At 43.8% G+C, this 23,715-nt stretch overlaps 1 protein-coding gene across 4 annotated transcripts; it reads left to right on the top strand.

Moving 5' to 3' along the window:
* The first annotated feature begins 836 nt into the window (after positions 1–836).
* On the top strand, positions 837–20,602 carry AKTIP (AKT interacting protein). Of its 4 annotated transcripts, none has more exons than XM_024208728.3 (10): positions 837–854; positions 4,455–4,567; positions 8,216–8,421; positions 11,411–11,475; positions 11,555–11,655; positions 12,741–12,829; positions 12,907–13,005; positions 13,310–13,417; positions 16,112–16,172; positions 19,675–20,602. In XM_024208728.3, the coding sequence occupies exons 2-10, from the start codon at positions 4,526–4,528 to the stop codon at positions 19,783–19,785; spliced, it is 882 nt and encodes a 293-aa protein (XP_024064496.1). In that variant the 5' UTR covers positions 837–854; positions 4,455–4,525; the 3' UTR covers positions 19,786–20,602. The 4 variants fall into 4 exon arrangements, with proteins under 4 accessions (XP_024064496.1, XP_024064495.1, XP_024064494.1 ...); XM_024208727.3 differs by lacking the exon at positions 837–854 and adding an exon at positions 934–1,000; XM_024208726.3 differs by lacking the exon at positions 837–854 and adding an exon at positions 1,309–1,430.
* Positions 20,603–23,715: the final 3,113 nt, after the last annotated feature.

The following is a 23,715-nucleotide window of genomic DNA, read 5'->3' on the forward strand; positions in this document are numbered from 1 at the left end:
CTGCGAGAGGCCAGCGGCTGGGAGCAAGGAGCGGGGCCTGGCTGTCTCCCAAGGGTGGGGCAGGTGGAACATCCACAGCCCCGCCCCAGCGCCTGGCCGCTGCTAGGCTCCAGCCAGTCACAAGCACGGCCGACCCTACTAGTCCCGCCCCTCAGCAAGCGACGGCTCTGCTAGCCAATCGCTAGCATAACCCTCCCGCGGAGAGCTGGCCTATCAGCCAATCGAAATAATTCATCTAGCCATTTACCCCGCCCCCGGGGAGTGACACCTGTATCGGCCAATCGTTGTCACTCACAATCGCAACAATGCCCATTCCTAGTCATCCATAGCCCCACTAAAACCGCCCCCAAGTGCTCTAGCCAATCGTCATCGTCCTCATTGGCGACGGGCCGCGTACCTTGGTAACAGGTTGCGGCCGCGTTTTTAGCGTCATAGGAGGAGCGGAGGTTTTGATTGGCCAGTGTGGTAGTCACCGAACCGCAGTCACAACACTGCCCGGAACGGTCGGCCTGTGATTGGCTGACTCTGCGGCCAATGCATGTCAGAGGCCGGCCGGATATTGCTGCTGGGGGCGGGCGGTAGAGCTGCGGACGGGGTGAGTGAGGACGGAGGTGCTGGCGGGGACTCGGCCGCGCTCGCAGTGGAGTGTCAGGGGCACTAGTGCGGGTGAGTGGGGCCTTGGAGTCCGCCTGCGCTGCGGCCCCGCCCGGGCAGTGGGAAAGCGCGAGAACGCGGGGTGCCCCCTTACAACTAGCATAACAACGGCGGCCGGGCGGAGACAATCTCCGCGGGAAGGCGAACGCGTTGAGGGCTGCTTGGTGGGGAGCCTGCGGGGTGGGCGGGGCTGCTGCCGGGTAGGTGACTGGGATGCTCTGGCGGCAGCGGGTGGGGCGGGGTGCGGCGGGACTGGCGCCAGGGGCAGGCGGTGTCCAGCGCGTGCTCCTGGCTCTGCTCGCCTCGCGGCTGAGGCGGTAGCGGGTCGGGCCCGCTCCCCTCTCAGGTGCGGCGGCCCGTGGGCGGGGCGGGGCGGGGGGGGGGTGTCACGGGAGCGGGGGGGTCCGGCCGCCAGCGGCTCGCCTGCCCCGCGGGAGCGCCCGGGGCCGTGCGGCGCGGGAGGGGGCTGTGGAGGCGGGGCGCTGGCCTGGGCGGGGGCGTACAGGTACTCGACGTTCCTTCCCACTCAGCTCGCGCGCGCTCGTGTTCAAAGCTATAACCGCCGCCTCTGCTGTGCCCGTCTCCGGGGCCTGCCAGCTGCGCCCCTGCAGCGCGCCGCGTCTGCGTGCCCTCCGCCGTGCTCCCTGAGCGCGAGTATCCCAGCCCTGGCTTCTGAGCCGGGCCTGCTGCGTGCCACCCGCCTGTGCCTGCGGACGGGCAGCTCTGCAGGGCAGGAACTCATGGGCGGGTGCAGCCTCACTAGTGGCCTGGTGCAGGTACGGAGTGAGGCGTGGGAAGGGACTGGCACGGCACTGGGAGGCCTTTCTATAAGTGTGACCAGGGTACTGCCTTGAGGAAGCAGAGCTGCAGACAAGTTTGACTGGTCAGAGATGTCTCAAGAGTCCTGTTCGTTCAGCATTTCTTATGCTAAATGATTGTATTAGAGCCCCCAGATATTTGTGGGGATCAGAAGTGTGTGTTTGAGGGGGCAGGGGGAGAAAACAGGGATGGGGCTTATTCCCTGTATCTTGACGCTTGAATGTAAAAAAAATCTGTTAGCTGGAGGGGTCATGCAGGAGAACCTGTTCATAAGGATGTGATTGCAAAGTCATAATCCGGGAGGGTGGATGGATGGCTTGAGAAGACTCAAAATCTGAGGGCTTCTCTGAACACCGTTCATGTACCAATTTTAACTATATAGTTAAATCAGTGAAACACTTAGCCCTGGTCTACACTGGGGGTGGGTGTCAACCTAAGATATGCCGACTTCAGCTACGCAAATAGCATAGCTGAAGTCGGCGTATCTTAAGTCAACTTACCTGGCCGTGAGAATGGCGGCGAGTCGACCGCTGGCGTTCCCCCCCTGTCAACTCCGCTTCCGCCTCTTGTGAGCTGGAGTTCCGAAGTCCACGGGAAGCGCGTTCGGGGATCTATTTAGTCGCGTCTAGACGAGACGTGATAAATCGATCCCCGATAGATTGATCCCTACCTGCCGATCCAGTGGGTAGTGAAGACCTGCCCTTAGTGTGGATGAAGTTATATTGATATAAAACTGCTTTATTTGTATCTAGTTGGATTTTTCAATTTTTAGCAGATATGGCTTTGCAGAAATCTTGCTGAAATTTCACGTTTTTACAAGTGCCGCTTTAAGCTTAAAGGAGCATTAGCTTACCTGGCTGAATGGAATCAAATTGTGTAATGAAAAACAGGACCTTTAGTCCTGACTCAGACTAGCCACTGGTGATTATTTGATCTAGGACAAAAGCTATTATAACAGCTATAAAAGAAATGGACAGGCATTAATGGTGAATTGACTCATGGATCATTATCCTACAGATTCATATAGAAGTTGTATAAAACTGTTCCAAAATGCTGTAGAGAGACAAGGTAGGTGAGGTAATATCTTTTATTGGACCAGTTTCTGTGGTGAGAGAAACAAACATTTGAGCCACACACAGAAGTTGTTCCAATCAAAGATATTACTTCACCCACCTTGTCTCTTTAATATTCTGGGACCAACACAGCTACAACTACACTGCATACCAAAGTACTTTAGTTACTATAACTAGAGATAGGGAGGGGGAAAAACAGAAGAAATTGGGGAGAGAAATTCAGAGTTGGAAAGAGGTGGAGAAATGGGCTGTACCAGAGAGGAGCGGCTTCAGACACACACAGTAGCTAAAATCTCTTTAAAGGAGATAAACTGATGTTAAATGAGTAGGGGGAAGGGGAGTAGTTGAGACACTTACCATTTGGATCCCTGACTCTATGAAATTCCCAACTCAACTGAAGTACTTTCTATTAGAATTGCTGATCATACTAAGTCCACATCATGCTCTTTGTAATGGAACACAATAATAAAAAAAAGGCTACAGAGAAACTTCTGGATTCTGTGACTTTATCTATTCCTGGCTGCATTTCTATGCAAATGAAAACAAAATGACACACATGATGAAAGCTCAACAAGCTTCCTTCATTGTGAATGGCAGAGACTTTTCAAACTAATACTCTTAAAAGGCTTGTAGAGTCAGCTGATAAAAACCAGGGACAAAAAAACTTGCCTGAAGGACATAAATCCACACCATGTAGAGGTCAAAGCATAGGGGTTTATTACACACAGCGCTGGCGGAGTGTCACCTGGCTTATTAGGCTCAGAGACACTGTCAATCAATTGATTACAATGAAATATATAGATTTTCCATGGGCGGGGGAAAGTGACGGGGTAGGCAGTTCCACACCCCGGGATAGGTTTTGCAGCAAGACAAGATAGCACAATAGCCAATGGTTAAAAGGTTACACAATGTCTCCGCCCATGGTCTCAAGTTAGCAAATTAACATTTAATTAATACTTTGATAAAATATTATTAATATAAAATATATATGTTGAATTCTGATTTGGGGTCCATAGGAATGGAGTAACTCCTTTGATTGTCCGACAGGTACATGTCTAGGGGATAAAGCAAAGAAACAGTGAAAGCATATGAAAATAGAGATTGTCTCCTTTATGTCTTAAGGCAGGGCATTGGTCCCTTGGAAGGGAGGTGGAAGGATGCCATATCATTATAGTGACATGTGCCAATATTTCATAAACTCAAGGTTGGATCTGTGGGAAGACTGTTTTCCCTTCAGGAGGAACACAATAGGAACAGGGATCCTTTGTTCAATTTGAAACATTGGATGAAACATAATTATTCAGTTATTGCTTCAACATCTGGCATTTCTACTGACCAAGCAGATCTTAGCAAAGGCAATGTTATTTTGTTTACCCCAGCTTTCTCTTAGCTGATCACTATTAGCTAGGCCTCTGGTCTCCAGACCAAACTCTGGACTTTGGGTCTGAAAAAGAGCTGGCACAATCCATATACCAGGTTGTTATATAACATGCACATGTATTTTAACCCTTCATTGCCCAAGATACAGAATAGGCTATTAGAGTCCCATGCACGGTTGGACTTAACTATTTGTTGGGTAGCTTAGTTTTCTTGCATTCCCCATTGGGAAGCTGCAGGCCTGTCCAATGGCATCTTTGAAGAGAGGAGAGTGTAGATAGGAATGCAAAGAGAATGGTTGAAAGGTGCTATATACGTTCAAATATGATTTCTGTTGATCTTTATGAATGTTTTGAAATATTTTGGAGAGGTTTTGCACTAGTTGAGGTTGATTGCTATTACACAAACTTTTGTTTCTGAAGTTCAGAATTAATGTTGTAATATTGTCCTAATAGGATAATTAGGTCTGGCCTAATTGTGTTGGAATCTTTGTTTGAACACTCTTTAACTTCTAATTCTGTATGTTTTTAGGCTAGAAAGTGACATCGAAGTGCTGGAGAGGGTCTGGAGACATTTGCAGCCCTTTACTTGGGATACACGTTATGAACCCTTTCTGGAGCATGTCTACAAGTTCCTCACGCAAGGTGGATATTTTAATAAACAGTATATGCATTATCAAGCTGTACTGCATAATATCACAAAACAAATTTACATTTATCAAAATATAAAGCCTGTAACTATCTAAAGTGACTTAAAATGAAGCCTCAGAATCCATCTTGAAAAAGAAAGCTTGACGAGATAGTGTTATCGAAGTGCTGTGGATTTCTTGACTCTCACCTAGACAGCCATGAGGTAAACATAAGGTAGCTCTGCTTAGTACAGTCTGTAAAAACTGAATCCTCTAACTTGCAGTATTATACTGCAATGTCTGCCTAAGTATAAGTTTCTTCATGGGAAACTGAAATCCATGACTACCTCATCAAGAGGTGGATATTAGTAACTTGAATCATGTTGAGTCTTATCCAGACTTATCCAGGTTCTTGCAGCTGCGATACTCTGGGCCAAGCTTTAACTAGATGTTTATTGGACATAAGGTGCATACCTGGGACTTCTGTGTCTATTTGACCTAAATGATGAGCACAAATAGCAGGCTTCTAAAAGGTCAGATATTTTTAAAACCTGTCTTCTGTCAGCAACTCTTTGGGGGAAAAGAGTAAGGAGTGCTCTTCCACGTGGTTTTCTCTCTCTCATTCTCTGGTCCTTCACCCTGCCACCCCCAGACTAGTGCTGGAAAATAGCAAAACTATGGATTGCCTTCTAGGTTTGGCAAGTCCTGATTGTCATTGTTGTGAATCCAAAAGCTGAATGCCTCTCTAGCATTCAATTAGGGCCATGTCAATTAAATACCTTAAAGTTGGGTGCTTGGGTGGGCACATTTGAGTGCAGATCTGAGGGTTCTTCCTCTGTGCCATGTCTTTTAAAGAACTATCATCTGTAATAGATTTAATTTATATGCAGCTCTGAATGTGGGAAAAAAAACAATGAATAAAAATACTGGAAAAGGTTGCGCTGGGTGGAATACTTAGGATTCTGTATGGTATCTTGAAAATTTGAATAATCTAGAGTGAATGTACCCTCTTAAAAAAAAAATTAGTGAAGCAGCTCAGATTTACATAAAATCCTGTTAGAAGTGGTTTGCCGAGGTGTGGAGGCGTTCCCCACCCCCTTAGTTGTGAGGACACTTCTGTATTGAGTTCTAGTTCTAAACAAGGTAGACAGAATATCCATATGTTATTCAAATAGTAAACTAAAGAGATGTAAGTCTGAGGAGGACTACCTGTATTGAACGACACAATTGGTTCCTGCAAATTGTGTCGTAAATTGAAACGTCGTAATTCGGAACTGCAATCCACTCCACTGCGGGACCAAGCGTCGTAGTCGAAACCAATTGTCATAAGTCAAATTGGTGTCAATTCAGAAATGTTAGTCGAATGTCATAAAGTCGAGGACCGCCTGTACTAGTCTGAAGCAATCCTTTCGGTCAAAAAAGTACCACACAGGCATTAACAACTTACATATACTCCTGAGGGAATTCTATGCCAAAAAACTAAAAATTCTCTGCACAATACTTTAAAATTCTGCATATTTTATTTGTCAACAAATAAATGTGAAGATTTCAGCATGGCAGCGGGGAGCATAGGACACTAGCTGCACGGAGGTGGGAGATTACCCTGCAGCCCAGCCTAGCCTCCCAACCGCCTTCCTACTCTTCTTCTTCTCTCTCTCTTCTCCCCCCGCGCGGACATGGACTCGGCGGTGAGGCTGCACTCAACCCTGACACAGCGCAAGGGCTGGTCCTGCCTCAGGAATACCCTCAGGCCCTGCTTCTGTGAGCTAAGCACACCAAGATAGCAAGCGAGAGGGATAGAGTCTAGCGCACATGCCCAGCCTTGGCCCTGATCCAGGTGTGGGGCAGGCAGGCTCAGCCTGGCAGGATCCAAGTGTTGAGTGGCTTAGTGTGGGAGGGATCCAGGTGTCCGGTAAGAGGGTTCTGTGTGGGGTCCAGGTGCTGGGGGGTGGAGGAGGGGAATGAGACTCTGTAAGAGGGGGTTCAGGTGAAGAATGGTTGGGATTCAGTGGAGAGGAGTCTGCATGGTGGGGGTGTTGAGGTGGAGTTGGGCTTGGTGTGGGAGGGGGTCTGGGTGCTGAGGGAGTGGGGCTGGGGGAAGGGGGGAGGAGGGGAGGTATGGAGAGTCCGGATGTATTGGGATTGGGTGGACCAGGGAGCATGTCCCTGTACAATGACCATCTCCTCCTCCCGCCCACCCTCAGCTGGGGAGTGGTGGGGGCAGGAAGTGGGATGTGTGTGTGTGTGTAGCTTCCTGCAGCTGGGGGAGACTTCTGGAGTTGGGTTGAACCTGGCCCTGGCTGCTCCTTCAAGGGAAGAGGAAGTCCCATCCTCCCCAGCCCAGCTGGGACTAAAACTGAGCCCCACACAGGGTAGAAGCCACTGGCAGGGGCATCCCCAGCCCCATGGTGATTTACCTCTGCCGGCTGCTCCGGGCACCCAAAACAACGCGCCTGTGGTGCTGGGAAGGGGAGGCCTGCCCTCTCTTGCGGCTTCCCTGTCAGAAGTCAGTTTTCTTCAGGGAAGCGAAGAAATCTGCAGGGGACATGAATTCTGCGCGTGCTCAGTGGTGCAGAATTCCCCCAGGAGTATATGGAACAATCTGGCCAACATGTCGTCGTCACTTATCAGGCGAAAAAACAACTAAAAGTTCAGTCTGAGGCCTGTTCAGTCTTCTACTTCCAAAATTCTCAGCAATGGTGGAAGTTGTCGTGGTGGTGATGATGATGATGTGGATGTCGTTAGGTCAGTTCTCAGACATTTTACAGAAGACACCAAACAGTCACATGGTAACTTTCCATCACTAAAACTGTAGTCTAAATTCTAACCAGTAACCCAGCAGTCTGTGTCTTGGCCTACCCACTGAACCATAACTAAGTTCTCCCATATGTAGAGTGAACACTTTCTCAGGTCTTTTGACTACTTAACTGCAGTGGTGATTATTTCCTGGGCAGAATAGAAAGCATGATGGTCTTTAACTGGTTAACATAGTGAAGTACTGACAAATGACACATGTAAAATCTGTCTTGTGTGGAGGGCTGAAGGACTATAGGCAGCCCAGGCCATCTAATGTGATGGTTAAAAACAATGAGGGTAGGCTAGTATAATCTACCCAGTTGTGCTGTGCCTGCCTCAGCACAAACATTTCCCACAGAAGTGGGAGGCATTCTTCTCTTGAACTCATTGCCCCAGAATGTTCCACCCTCTCACCTCTTCTTTACTATACTAATCATTCATATATTTAAATTGCAGAGAGACTTGTTAGTGGAATTGAAGTGGTTCATCTCAGTACATTGAGTGTTAGAAATGAAGACTGACTTGGAAGCTGATGTTACATTACCTGTCAGTTTCTAATTTAATGCTGCGGAGGTGTAATTTGCTTTAATCTACAGTTTTACCGCCTGCTAGGAACTACAGCAGTGTCTGCTCAGATTTCAGCCAGTGCCTGTAATAAAGAAAATCTGTAAGGAAGCAACTTGTATGGAGTCTATGACTATGTAATAACTAGTAAGGTGAAATCTTTCAAACCTAATTAAACTTCCTTGGTATATAATTGAAAAGAAGCTTTAGCTTGCAGCCTAAACTATTCAGTGTTTTATAAAATATAAATTTGAAATGCTAAAATATATTGTATTTGTATTTAACATGTATATGTATTTAACAGAGACCTGAAACTGAAGAAAAGACTCTGACTGGAGAGTTGAGAACCAGTCCTCCACGCACCTCTACAAAGAAACAGCTGCCTTCTATTCCAAAAAATGCTGTGCCGATGACCAAGCCTGCTTCTCCTGCCCCTTCATCCCAATCTACGAATGGAACACATGCCTCCTATGGGCCTTTCTACTTGGAATACTCTCTCCTTGCAGAATTGTATGTTGCTTTAGTTTCAAAATATTTAACCTTTTTAGCTCACTGGTCTTGTACTTCAGAAAACTTAAACACAATTGCAGAGAGTAGCTTTAGAAACAGTTCTTGTATGGAAGTTTTAAAACCATACCCAGGATGCTCATTTAAACACTAAACCCTGCAAAATTAATATAGTCTTTTATCTTGGAGAGGAGTTACTCTTTTAGCTATAGTTTTGGATGGTAGTCTTGTACATAGCAAACTTAAAATCCAAATATACCTATCTTGGGCGCAAGGCATCCTCATAAGATTAATAATGTACACTAAATTGCTTTTAGGAAGAAAGTATACTTTAAAAAAAAAAAAGCTTAACTAAAAGCCAACAAATGTCCAGCAGAAAGGTACCATGCTATCATCCTAATCTCACCACTGGCTAATAGGTATATCTCCATATTGAAATCCCCCATATCTCATAGAACTGGAAGGGACCCTGAAAGGTCATAGAGTCCAGCCCCCTGCCTTCACTAGCAGGCCCAAGTACTGATTTTGCCCCAGATCCCTAAATGGCTCCCTCAAGGATTGAGCTCACCAACCCTGGGTTTAGCAGGCCAATGCTCAAACCACTGAGCTATCCCTCCCCCCATATCAGGGATAGAGTAACCATACATCCTGTTTTGGCGGGACAGTCTCTTTTTTTTTTTTTTTTTTTTTTTTTAAGCCCTGTTCTGGCAAAAGTGGGCATTTGTCCCATTTGTTCTTGCCAACTTGTTCAGATGCAAGAGCAAACAGGACAAATGCCCACTTTTGTCAAAGGGTGCAGAGGAACATCTGGTGGGGGAGTGATAATGCCGCCCTGCGCAAGGGGGGAGGCAGGGCTTGGGCAAGCAGCGATGCCAGCTCCAGCCTTGTGATTGGGGCAGGCAGGGTTCGAGCAAGCAGTGATGCCAGCCCCACATAGGGAGCTGGGCTCGGGCCAGCCCGAGGTGGGGGGTGCTTGTACAAGTAGCTGAGGAGGGGCCTCAGACTAGCCCCACGTGGTGTCCTGTTTTTCCCTTTGGGAAATATGGTTATCCTAATCAGGGATTCCCAGACTTTCTCATACTGTGGACTATTCCTCAGTCATGTGTGATCAAATGTGCAGCAATTAAAGTGGATACTTACATGGAAAGTCAATATTAGGAAAGTCATCTTCTAATGAATTTTACCATGAAATTTATAAGAGGAGGAGCCAATGAAATGTAACTAGTCAGCTTTCCATGGACCACCAGGAAGTGCTCTGGACCACTGCTCCATGGATCAGTCTGGGATCATGAATGTAGGAGGGAGCAAAAAATGCAAATTTGTGTCATGTCAAATTTTTCTTCTTAGTTACATAACTTGTCTAGTGACTTCATCTGCTGCATTCTCAGCTATGAAACCGATTTCTGAATGCAATTCCCCTGAGCCCTGATGCAATGCTAATTTTGAAATACACTTTTTCCATTTAAAAATCTTAAATTGAAGATGAGAACTCCTTTTTAAAAATAGTTTAGTTCTATTTACATACACGTTTTCATGCTGTGGGGCTCTAGTTAATCTTCTGACAACCCAAGTTTCTAACATATGTTAATCAATTTAAGATTCCAGTGTCATAGAGTGCAGCGGAGAATAATGGTCTCCTGTTGCTAAGCAATTGCTGATGGCATTATGGAAATCAAAGTCTTAGGGGAAAGCACTGATATAACAAAGGTTTTTTTTTTTTAAAAAAGGGGTACTATAACAAATGATGTCATTTAACTTTGATACTGGTACAGTCAGAGACAGTTGTTCACTAGTTCATCGTTGGCCTGCTGTGTTCAGCTTAAAACAGACTTGTGCATGTGCTAGCTAATCAGAGAAGCCTATTTATAAATTGCTTTAGCTGAATACTGTGTTAAGCATTCACTTTCAGTGAATGGCTCAGTAAAATTCTATTTAGTATTTCCAACACCATGTTGGAAACATACCAATTTTTTGTTTCCACTCTTGGGGAACAGCAAAAATGTTGCATTGTGCTCTTATTCACTCTCAGCATTGCAATGCTATTTCCATGATATAATGGTGTCTACTAAAGGGCAAAAACAATAGAGAGGAAGGTGAGAGGAGAAATCAATTGTAATCCATTGGACATGAACGGCTTAAATCCATGACAAAAAGTAGAGGGCTCAGCTCAAACTTGTGTGACCAGTCTCAAATGACCGGGGAGTGGGAAGGGGGAAAATAGGGGTCAAAACTCAGGTCATACTTTGCATTGTTTTCTTGCCTTGGATTTGGTGATTCAAACCTCTCTGCTCCTGGTACTCTTGAGGCCTTACTTGTCTAAAATACTTTCTTGCGCTTGCCTGCCCTCCTTGGTTGGCATCTTCACTTGCCCTGTTCTGTTGCCATGCCACTTCCCCCTTGACCTACAGTAGTTACCATGATTATGACTGAAAGCATTGTTTAAATTTCAAGTTAAAGTTTTTGTTAATATTCAAAAATAGAACTACAAGCAGTTTTATTCACTACACTTGCCCCAAATCCCTCTGTCAAATTATGGTTATACAGATACATTTTCTTCTTTATAAAATGTCTCTTCCATTGCTGTGTAATAGCCACACAAATGAGGGAAACTGACTGTATAGGAGGAGAGTGAAAATGACTTGACCCAGTGCTGACTTGTTAAATATATTACTGAAATATGAACTTTCCCTCCTAATCTTCCGTTTCCAGTAGTCTTGAACAAGAGGCGTAAGAATTTCCTGCCAGTATCTCTTTAAATGGGGGGGGGGGGGGGGCCGAGGGAGGGAAAGTGGATTCTTTAGTTCCTTACCCCTCCCCCCGTGAGCACATCCACCCTTGGGATTGGAAGGGAAATATTTCTAAGAGTCCCTTGTTGAGATATTGGCAGCACAGAAGTGGCCTTTCTTGTGTACTGAGAAGTCTTCTGCAGAGTGCATATGCTAATCCAGTCCTCATACGGCTCTTTATCCTAAATGACTGATTATTATTACAGCACTTTGGTCGTAAAGCAGAAGCTGCCAGGAGTTTATGTGCAGCCATCTTACAGATCAGCATTAAGTAAGTTCAGGGGTAGTTCTTTTATATTACCATATTTAAGGCATTTTGCACCAATTCATACAACTCTTCTTCTTTACAGTGTGGTTTGGAGTAATATTCATAAGACATGGCCTCTACCAGGATGGTGTGTTCAAATTTACAGTCTACATCCCTGACAATTACCCAGATGGCGACTGCCCCGTAAGTGCTGGAGTAATCTAACAACAATCGTGAAAACTTAGTTTCCTTTTATGGTGTTGGAGAATGACATTTGTTCAGTTCCTGGGACTGGCTTTGTTCACTGGTTGGTGAAGATTAGGAACACACTTCTGACTGGCTTGTACACCCTACTTACTGTCGGTGGAGGATCATCTTGTTACTCTGTAGCAACGTCTCTGTGTCTGCATAGGGTGTGGGATTGATTTTCAGGCTCTACCAGTCCTTCTAAATTAGGACCTGCATTGTGGTAACTGTAATTATGACTCCTGGATCATAGTAGCCCTTGAAGGAGTGGCTAACTACTTGAAGTATTTTCTTGACTATTAAGCTTAGGTGAAGGTGGGACTGGAGTTGTCATCTGCTTCTTTGTTTCAGTAACTTCATGTTTCTTTTTGGTATGTAAAATGAAACAATATTCCTGTGCCTTTGTACAACTTTTGTTCCTTCCTAGGATCAAACTTTTTAGGACTGGCAGCAGAATATTCTTGCTTATGAAATTGGTCTCCTCTGTCAATATGATTGCTTTCAGAGCACAATGAAGATGTGCTTAGCCAGGCCTTTGTAATTTTTTTATGATGTTGGCAGAACATTACAGCCACAAACTCCTGAAGGAAACAGTTTAATTGAGAGTTTTAAAGAAGTAATTTAAACACTTTTTAAAGGGACAGCATCAGTGGGGAAACTGTGTCAGTTGAAAATGGTTAATTCTGCACCTGTTCCTAGGTCCCTCTGCCAGTTTTGGGGTTTAAAATAATTTTCCTATTAAAATTAACTGCCCTCTTGCTGTAGGAACTTAAACAATAGGGAAAACAGTGAACTGGCCAGACACAATGCTGTCAAATGTTCAAAGTAAAACCGATTCTTCCCCCGCTCCCCCCCCCTTCTCAATTCAAGCAATTCGAGGGGTTGCTTCTAACAAAAGTAGCAGAGGTCTCCTTAAGGATTTGGGCACCCATTAACAGGGTCCTAAAAACACATCTAAGTGAAAGTTGATCATAAATCAGATGATAAACCATAGGCTTGAGTAATTTCACTAAAGCAATTTTGAACTTTTATCTCTAACACAGCGATTGGTGTTTGATCTGCCAGTCTTCCACCCACTAGTAGATCCCCTCTCAGGTGAATTAGATGTGAAAAGAGCATTTGCAAAATGGAGGTGAGTACTAATGTACTGGTGTCTAATAAAGAAATGCTGTACCTCTGTCCCTCACTAACTAACTACTCTCTTCCTAGGCGAAACCATAACCACATATGGCAAGTATTAATGTATGCTCGCAGAGTCTTCTACAAGATTGATACGACCAGTCCTTTGAATCCGGAAGCTGCAGTGCTGTAGGTGTCATCCTAAACTGTTTTGGCTATGTATTTAGAACTTCATATTCTATTTTCATTAAGCTTTTTGTTTTATTTCTTTACTTCCAGACAAAATGCCTGTGCCAGAGTCTAGATTAAACAGTTAGATTTAGCTGTTTCATTTATTTTTTAGCACCTGTTTATGGTCTATAGCATCAGTTAGCTGAACAAACTTAAAATACCCCATTTCCCTTAGCCTCCCCCCATCATGTTGAAAAACTAAGACTAGTTTACAACTTGCTAATTTCATATGGTGAAGTTTTAAGAAATGTCTCTCTTATAGATATGAAAAAGACATTCAGCTGTTCAAAAGTAAGGTGGTAGACAGTATCAAACTATGCAGCAGTCACTTATTTGATCAGCCTAAAATAGAAGATCCCTATGCAATTAGGTAAGTAGCCTATGCATTATACTTAATTCCATATGTTTACTATTCTAAATTCAAGCACACTCAGTATAGCTTTTGATGCTAAGTCCTAGTATGGCCATCACTTCTGGTCTAATAAGCCTGGCGGTTCCTTTCTTCTCCTCCTTTACAAAAATCCCTTTATACACACATCTGAATCAGGGTAGTTGACAGTTAATACTGAGTAAAAGATTAATGCAGACTGACACAACATTGCTAGAGAGACAAGGTAGGTGAGGTAATATATATATTTTTTTTATTGGACCAATTTCTATTGGTGAGATAGACAAGCTTTCAAAATTGCACAGAGCTCTTAAGATCTGAGAAAGGTATTCAGCATGTCACAGCTAAATACAAGGTGGAACGGATTGTTTAGCATAAGTAGTTAAAGCATTTCAAGGGACCATTCAAGGTGAAGTGGCTGGTTAACACCTCTCCAGTCATAGGGGGCAGAAGGATAAAAAAAAGTTTTGGGGCCAGTTTCCTCCAGGACACAACTGACTTCCTCCACAAACTCCAACATTAACAGCCTCCCTCAGAATGCCATTCTTGCCACCATGGATATCCCCTCCCTGTACACCAACATCCCTCACAATGATTTCATTGCTGTGTACCTCAAGTATTTACAAGACAATGGATAACCCTCAGATATCCATCCCAAACACACCATCCAACTAATCCATTTCATCCTTACCCATATCAGTTTTTACATTCACTAACAAACACTTGTTCCAAGCCATGGGATCAGCCAGAATGGCTACTCAGTAAGCCAACCTCTTTGTGGGCCACCTGGAAGAAGAATTTCTGGACAAATGCACCACAAAACCAATGTATCTCCGGTATATCATTGATATTTTCGTCATCTGGACAGACTGTTGAAACTCATTGATAGATTTCCACCACATCTCTTTAAACTCTCTAGAGTACTCCCACGGTAGCATCAACTTCCTGGACACCATGATCCGCTTCAGCAACGGAACCCTACAGGCAACTATGTACAAGAAACCCCCTGATCACCACACCTGTCTTCACAGATCCAGTAACAACCCCAGACACACGAAGAATTCTGTTATCTACAGCCAGGCACTCAGATACCACAGAATAAGCTCTGAGGAGAAAGTCCAGGATATACACCTTAACACAATCACGGAATGGGCCACCCAAATACCCCGAGAGATGCTGTTTTGATACAGTAATAAAACCCCCTCTGACCACACCTCTGGCTGTCACTCACCACAACAGGCAGGAATCCACTGGGGGTATCTTCAAACAATTACAATCCACAGTTGATGGGAACCACATCCTGAAGGAAAGCTTTCCCGCACCCCCTTTCTGGTCATCAAACAACTTCCAGCCTCTCCAAGCTCATCATCAGAAGGTATGTCCGGGTCTGTGGGGAACTTACAATTCAGTGACTCGAGACCCTGCCAGAACAAGTGACGCAAAACTTGTAGACCCATTTCCACTGCTGTGATCAACACCCTGCCTCCCCCACAACACACCTGTCAAAATCCATGCATTCTACACATGCCTATCACAACATGTGGTGTACCTCATCCACTTGCTAAATGCCCCAATAACCGCTATGACTGGTTTCACCCACAATCACTACACTCTCGAATGAACTCACACAGAAAAATGGTAAGACAAACACACAGCATATCACCTGTGGATTAACACTTTTCACAAAGCAGTGACACTCAATCTGACCTCAGTCCTCATTCTCAAAGGAAATCTGCCCAACATCTGCAAAAGACAAGCCTGGGACGTTAAATTCCTAACATTACTCGATACTGAACATCATGGACTGAATAGATACACTGGATTTATAGCTTTCTACAATCTAGAACTCACTTAAACCCCCCAGCTTCCCTTCCCCCTCCCCCCTTTCCTCCTATGTTTGGAGAGTTGTTAGCAGGCCACTTCACCTTGAATGGTCCCTTGAAATGTTAACTACTTATGCTAAACCATCTGTTCCACCTTTTATTTAGCTGTGACACTCGGAGTATGTATCCCGGACCTGAAGAAAAGCTCTATGCAAGCTTGAAGCTTCTGTCTCTCCAATGAAAGTTGGACCAATAAAAGATATTACCTTATCTACCTTGTCTCTCCAATATCCTGGGACCAATATGATTACAACAACACTGCTAAACTAATATGTAAATTTCCTTACCAATTATCCATTAAATATTGGCTTGCTTAGTGAATAACACAAAAGAATCTGGTCACTTTAAGGGCACCCATGGAACAAATCTCGTGTTCAGATATTTACAAGTTGAACTTGCATGCTCCGTTTGAACTGTTGCAGTGGCAATATAGCTCTGTGAAACTTCGCTTTGGTACTAGGAGTTAGAACTGTCAACTAGACACTGTTAGGAATTCACCATCAAATGCTAAATACACTAATTTTTGGTGCTGGTATCAGCTGAAATTAGTATTTGGGTGCTTAACACTGAGCAGATACATGTTGGATGAGATCTGTGATGAGCCACTTTGTGGATTAGGTGTTTTTCTCTCTTGATGTTGTTGGGAGAAACAAGGTTTTGCAGCTCACTGAAAGCTCAGAGTAACATTAGAAATCTTCCCACACTCATTGCTGTAACTTTTTCTGAAGTGGGTAGTTGGGTGAGGAACATTAAAGCAAAGTGAAGTTCATAACACTTCTGCTTTCTTCTATAGCTTTTCTCCATGGAATCCAGCTATACATGATGAAGCTAGAGAGAAGATGTTGACTCAGAAAGTATGTAGACAAAGTCCAACTTATTTATACTACAGTAACACTCAATGTATTGGGCACTGTAGAGCAGGGATGGTCTTCATTCATTTATTTTGTAAAGCGCTTGTAGTCTATATAAAATCCTACATATACCTATAAGATTTTTATAAGTGGGTGTCAAAAGTTGGGCAGTTAAGTAAATGTCTTGAGTTTCAAAAGCACAGCGCACCCAGCAGCTCACTTACAAAATAATCTTGGCTACACAGTTCTTTGCTGCCTGGGAGCACTGTTAAAGGTTCATGTGCTTTATTTCTATTTTATTCAAGTGCTGGAAGTGACTGTTAATGACTAACACTAGCTACTGTCTGGTAGCCTGTCCCAGGTTGGATATGTTCAGTATTGTGCTCCTGTTGCTTGAACAGGTGACTACTTGGATTTACTAAAACTACTTGGATGCTGCTGCTATTCCCCTGGGGAAATGTCAGCTCAACAGCAGAGCAAAGAATATTTCTAGAACACTAGAAATAACTTCCCTAAACAATTTGGTCAATACCATGGTTGCTTCATGTTATACAAAATAGAAAGCACAAGCCATGGTGTTTCCTGGTCACTAGGGATGCTGCGGTCACTCCCTATACCATGCACTTGCAAAGGTATGTTACTGTTGTGATATCTATGGACTCTGGGAGGTTTGGACTCATACCATAACATAGTCTAATTACACCCATCCAGCAGGACTACTGGGTAAACTCTGGACTTTGGAGATCAGGGGTAGCTATGCTGATAGCTTTTGGGCATGAGAACACCTTGCTGTGAGAGGCAGGAAATGGAGGAAGCTTTCTCAAATTTTTGGTTTTATTTACTGTGAGGACAAGTCCCTGTTCCAAGGTGGGGATCTCCAATGGGGCTCTTCCACCCTCCCCTCCCCTCCTGGCCCCCTCAATCAGAAGTGTCTACTGAAACTGAACCACATCCGTGCATGGGAACCAATTGTGAAAACCTGACACAGCACTCTGAAGTGCAGCATTACAGAGCTTTATCTACTTGCAGAGCATGGGATTCCTATGTTGGTGGTATCCTTGCCTGACTGATGCATTTCAGATTTGCAGGATGACTGACTTGGGGAAAACCCTCCACCAGCTGCTGACTGCTGTTCTGAGAAGCCTCTGATGGCAGGCCCTGCTGCTTCCTCTGCAGGCTCAGATTTGCATCTCCATGCATAAAGTCTCAGCTCTTGTGCTCATGTTCTCTGGCCTGAACATAGGTTCTCTATTAGGCCTCGATATGCTGGCTCTACATGCTACGTGGCAGTATTCTTAGCAACATATAACAGATGCTGGAGTGAGACTGCTCTTCTGGGGGTTCTGAGGCTGCAGGAGGATAACCTGAGAAATGCATTGTAGTTCTCTGTTTTGACTCTCCCCCCCCCCCCCTCCTTGTTCATCTACTCTAAGGGTCCTGGGAAAGAGATTAGGCAGTCGTACTCTATGGAACAACTGAGATTTGCAGGAGAGAAGACTGCCTAGGGAGGCTTGGGGTTGTGCTGGTGGGAGAGGTGAGACTTACCACCACCCCTGAGGTACATCAGGGCCACATCTGAATGAACTTCACAACAAGCCTCTCTAGTAAACGGCTTGCATCTGGAAGTCGGTCTGCAGAAAAAAGTGTGAGAGAGTCTTCATTCTTTTTAAATGGAAGCCTAGGTCTCGAGCAGTCATTTGATGCCTCCTACTAATCTTGTCAGAGTAAGCTTTCTATAGAAATATTGCTAACACCATTTAGTTGATTAAATGCCAATAGCAAAAAAAAAAGCTCTGAGATCTCAATCTTTAGTGTCATTCTGCCACCTCTTGGCCAATTAACTTGAAATATTGTACATACATTTTACTTAAATCCTACTACTGATGAGATTGAGACTTTGTGGATTTTAGATGTGAGCCAAAATAGCTTACTTCAAAACAGGAGGCATTTGTCTGTGCCCAAAAAACTTGGGGAAACAGGATCAGGCATGTTGAATTTTAAGGAGGACTTCACCCAGGATCTCTTGCCCTCAAACTGAAATCCACATTGCAGCCAGCAACCCAGCAGCAGATTTCAGAGAGAGGGGGTGTGTGTGTGTGTGTTCCCAGCACCTCCCTCTTTCTTGCTGTTTTGAACTGGCAGCTACCATTTACCAGAGGCCCTTGTTGTCACTGCCTGACAGACATTGCAGGGCTGCCTTCCTCCTGGAGACTCTGTGGGATTCTGCCAGCATGCTGACACTTCAAGATTAACTTTGTGGTGAACTAAGAAACCACTGTCTTACCTCCAAGGATCTGCTTTACTATTGGGGCACTGCTTATACCCACATGGATCAGTTAGCATTGCCAGGCAGAAAGCTTATCAGCATGTGAAACTTCCACTGCTCTCCCATCCAGTGGGGTATGTCATCCTGCAGAACTGGTGCATTGTTTAAATGTGACAGTGGGCATACAAATAGGCCTCTCGATACTAAAAGCCTAAGAGGAGTCTACCGCACAATCCTCAGCAACATGGTGGATAGAGATACACATCCTTTCTATACAGAAATCTGCAACCTGATCTCCCTTTGATCCTTTGCTAGATGCTAAAGTGAATATGTAATCTTCAGAAGGTGCCTTAGCCCCTTGCCTGTTGCCAGCTGGAGTTTCCTAATCTACCATCTCCCTCAATTCCAGTCCTTTCTTCTGCTTGCTCATTCTCACTTCTACATCTAACTTAGCAGTTAAGTAAGGTTTTGGAGTGGTGCATCTTGTGTTCTACTGTTTACATTGCCTTCTAATACTCATTCACCAGTTTAGAGGACCCCTTACTACAAGATTGATTGATTTTTATTTAGGACTCTGGAATCCTCTCTGGGTTTGGGAGGGTGCCCTCTGCCTCTAGCACACTAGGATGCTGTGGTGTCCAGAAACCTTCAGGAAAGCTGCTATCATCTTCAAACCATGGATCCTACACAGTAGTACCATTATACTGGTGGATGAGTAACTATAATAGGACCAACTTGAAGTAAAAAACAGAACAAACCTTCTTACTGTTAGTGTACCTTTGCTTAGCTGTAAATGGGATTGACTCTACTTTTGACTACAACTTCGGTAGGTAAAGTGGCAAATGCTCCCTATGATAGGGTGTTGGGAATGGGCCTCAACAGAACAGAATAAAAATTATTAAAAAACAAAACAAAAAACCCCCAGCTTCTAGCTTTAGGTGCGGAGTAGAGTAGCAAAAATGTACTGCAGCATTGAGATTCCTAATGTCATACTTTGCATGTCTATGGCATTAGCAATGTGTAGTGGCTTTCAGATTGCCAGGCTAGCAACATATCCTTAAAAATAGTACCTAGCTTCCAGTGCATGCATTTATAATAGTGTCCCTGTCTGAGAGGCAAGGGACAGGTATGAAGATCTGCCAAATGTAAAAATACCCAACAGAAAAACAACTATATACTTCTTTGGTGTGTTAAAAAAAAAAATGTAGTGGGTTCTGACTCTAACTTTGTTCTGCCTAGAAGAAGCCAGAAGATCAGCACTGCAAAAGCATGCAGGTGTCTGGGCTGTCCTGGGTAAAGCCTGGTTCAGTGCAGCCTTTCAGTAAAGAAGAGAAGACCATGCCTACCTAATTCTTCTGGACCATGATGCACAAAACACTTTCTGTAGGTGGAGGGAATGTAACGGAGAGAGAAACGGCAAACTAGCAGTTTCCTTCTTCACAATGGATTAGTAAAAACTGAACGATAGCAGTGACTCAAGTAAACCTGCTCAATGGATTTTTGTGGACTCTGCTCAGTGTTTTACATATGCATTAAGTTTTAACAGCGGCCTGGAGGATGGAAGTATCTCTAAATATTGCAGTAATTCTATTAATGAAGACTGCCTAGGATGGTAACTCCCAGGGCTCCAAAATGCCTGGAGGGTTTGTCTAAGCTTTTATTTTCCTTTCAGGAATAGCAATTTTGAATCTTAAGAAACTGGCAGAAGTATTAGCAGGAAAAACTGATGCCAGAGGTAAGCTGTGTTCCTATAAACTAATATAGCAGAGTTAAACACTATATATTTAATGATTTTTAAATACATTGGTTTCTATTGTAAATACATTAGGATTTTAAATTGTAAATAGCGGGTTCAGTGACTCCAACTAGCACTTTCAAGAAAGGCAGAGCTGAGATTGGCACTCGGCATATGATATATTACTGACTTGCAAATGGATGTTGTCACTAACGCACACATTAGTCTGACCAGATGAGAGCAGAGTGTTAGGTTTACTAGGCTTTTATTACATAAACACTAAAAATCAAAGCTTTTATTGGTGGTTTTGATCTAATAAAATCTTAGAGGATGTTAGACTTCCTATGTGTTAAGACTGCAGGGATTACTAGGCTAGTTTGGCTAATGTGTGTTAATAGTGACATCTTAAAAAATAAAAAAAAATCATGTTAACCTTGCTGCATTGTTCCTTTGTTAACTATACAGTAGTCTTGAAACAAATATCAAAGTAGTTGTTGGTATGAAGACATCAGATTGTATGTTATAGATATCTTCTTTGTACATAAATTAGTCTTACCTACGTGCTTTGTCCAGGGTACTAAAAGGAATCCTTAGTCTTGTGTGCACAAAGGTTTCAAATTGGAGATTTTTACCTTTGACACTAATCCTTTAATGTGAGGCAGTCTGACAAGGTCTGTTTTCTGTTTAACCTTTTCTCATACACTGACATACCTGCTTCAGTTCCAGTTTCCAGACTCCACAGCCAGTACTCCTTCTTTGCTTCTCATGCTCACATTTTTTTTAAGAGACTCTACCCTTCTTAATTTCTCATAGTAGTAATGGTTTAATACAAAACATGTTACCAGGCTACAACAAGTAGTGGCTTCCCATATCGTATAGAATTCTTTAATTGTATTTTAATTTTTTTTTTAAAGTTGCTAAATGACAAGTTCTCTTCATTCTAAAAAACTCAAACACCTGCTTAAAAGCAAGGAAACAAATAGTTTAAAGGCATCACAAATCATACACTACTACTGCTACACTAGATTAAAGCAAGAAGTGACCATTGCGATCAGTGAGTGCATAGCCTCCTGCATAACAAAGGCTATAAGACTTGCTTGAATTAATTCCTCTTTGAACTAGAGCATATAGATATAACACGAATTCGGCTATAACGCGGTAAAGCAGTGCTCCGGGGGGGTGGGGCTACTCACTGCGGTGGATCAAAGCAAGTTCGATATAATGCGGTTTCACCTATAACGCAGTAAGATTTTTTTTTTTCTCTCTCCTGAGGACCGCATTATATCAAGGTAGAGAGGGGTGTGTGTGTGTGTGTGTGTGTGTGTGTGAATATACACATATATGAATATATTCACACACTCACTCACTCTTGACTTCAAGCTCTAATCAGGGAGACTACACCACAACTTCTAAGTAGTTGCTCCAATAGGAATGTATCTAATAGACAAAAATGCCTGTTCCCTCCCAACACAACTTTAACTCTGACAGATGTATTGAAGCTTTTTATCTTGGTAGCTAGGTGGCAAATACATATTAGGTGAGATTGCTTTAAGACCTTTTTAAGGGCCCTTCTAATGCTGGGTTATGGTGGCTTGCCCCAGGCCAGTCTAAATTACATTAGTCTCATGGGTCTGCCTTGGGTTTCAGGAGTGCCCAAGGCCTGGCATGCCCCCTACACCAGGGCTTGCAAGGGCAGTCCCAGACAGCAGTTTAACAGCTGTCTCTCTCAGTTCTTACAGTTTAGGAAAAGCTCCCTCTGCCAAAACTGGGGCTTCTAGGGTCTGTATATGCCATGTAAAGGAGCTAGAGCAAGGTAAAGACCTTGACCCCACTTCCTAAGCAATACTTTGTAAGTGAGATGTTAATTGACAATTTTTTTTTTTTTTTTTGAAAAGTAACTTGTTTCTCAAAGGGTGTAGATCTAGTGTATCAACTTATGGTGAACTGAAGAGCTGGATTTGCTTTTGTTCAGTAGCAGAATAGGTATATCCATAAACCAAGTTATTTCAAGAATGTGTGTACATTGAGAGAATGATTGACTCAAAATACATTACTGAGGGAAGAACAAAGTTTAAGGTGACTGTGCTGAAATCGTGTCAGAGGAAAACATACTTAAAGCAGCAATTCTCTGTTAAGGGATAACCTGACACAAGCAAGAGCAGGGTCCATGTAGTAGCGTTAGTGAGCAGTCTTCATCTGTAGTCAGTGCACAAGCTTCCCAAGAGATTCTCCTGTATTGTACAGTTGAAGGTTATTCTGGGGGAATTCTGCACCACTGCACAATGCAGAATTTGCACAGACATGAATGCATGCAGAATTTCTTCCTCCCTCCCCACAACTATGGGCTTCTGGCAGCTACTAGGGACTCCAGGACCTGGCAGAGCACAGCTTTCAAATAGAAGACACTGTTGGGAAAGGGGGGTGAGAAAGCTGGAGGGTTCCTGGCAGTTGAAGTTCTCCGCAGGCCCTGAAGGAAGGAGGTGGCGTGCAGGAAACTCCGTACAAGCCTGGGATCCAGCATCATGGTGTTTCTCCCTCTGGATTCCTGGGCTCTGGGAAGGAGGACCCTGCAGCTGGGCTCTAGAGAGAGGGGGTGCAGGGGTTGGGAGTGGGCACCCTGTGGCTGGGCTCTGAAGGGGAGGGGCCAGAGAAACAGGAACTGGGTTGTCATAGGAGTTTCTTTAACTCTACTCCTGGGGCAATTTTTTTGTCTCTGTAGTTAGACATATTTGCTTACAGGTATTTTGAAATAAATTACCAAAATTGAAACTGGTGTGATTATAGAGTTGTTTTGACAAAAAATGTGCAGAATTTTAGAATATTCGTATGCAGAATCTTTAAAGTTTTTGTGCAGAATTCCCCCAGGAGTAGAAGGTATAAGCCTGTTTTGAGTTTGAGGCCAACAGATGAGTCTGCTTCAAATCAGAATATATGGGACCCAAACTTAGAAGTCCATTTCTGCAACAGGTAAATTCAACCTCTTCTGCCTTCAAAATAAATACAGCACTTTTCCAAAGTCAGTGTGAATCTAAAAAGGTGCTTAAAACTAGATGTTTGCTGGAACTTAAACCATCCCTGTCCTAGTGGAGAGGAAATAAGCAGTGGATGCCTAAACTTAGACTTATAAACCCAAATAGGGAGTTCTGAATCAGTGGCCTGGTCTAACAAGGGCTAAGTAACTGTTAGCAGTTGCCTTCAGCAGGAGCCTAGTGCCTCCATTACATGTGCTGCAACACATAATAATGTTGATCTTGTACCTCACCCTCCCCATCTATAAAGGGACCGAGTCAAATGGAGTAATCTCAGGTTCCGTTACTAAAAGTGCTCTTACAAACTTGGGAGTACTATGGTGTTGGTCACACTTTCCTATTTTAACCAGGCTCTCTTCCACTCTCCTCCCCCTGCTGTGAGAATGACCTGCAAAAACTAGATGCCTGATCAGGCAGAGACACATCAGTAACTTGTCTCCAGGGAACAGTTGTTGATGATTCCTTGTGTATACGTGTGTTTACAAGATTGGACCTTACACCCTTCCTTCTCGATGC

The sequence above is a fragment of the Terrapene carolina genome, unplaced genomic scaffold, assembly GCF_002925995.2.
Source record: "Terrapene carolina triunguis isolate 2854851 unplaced genomic scaffold, T_m_triunguis-2.0 Scaffold130, whole genome shotgun sequence".
Lineage (NCBI taxonomy): Eukaryota > Metazoa > Chordata > Testudines > Emydidae > Terrapene > Terrapene triunguis.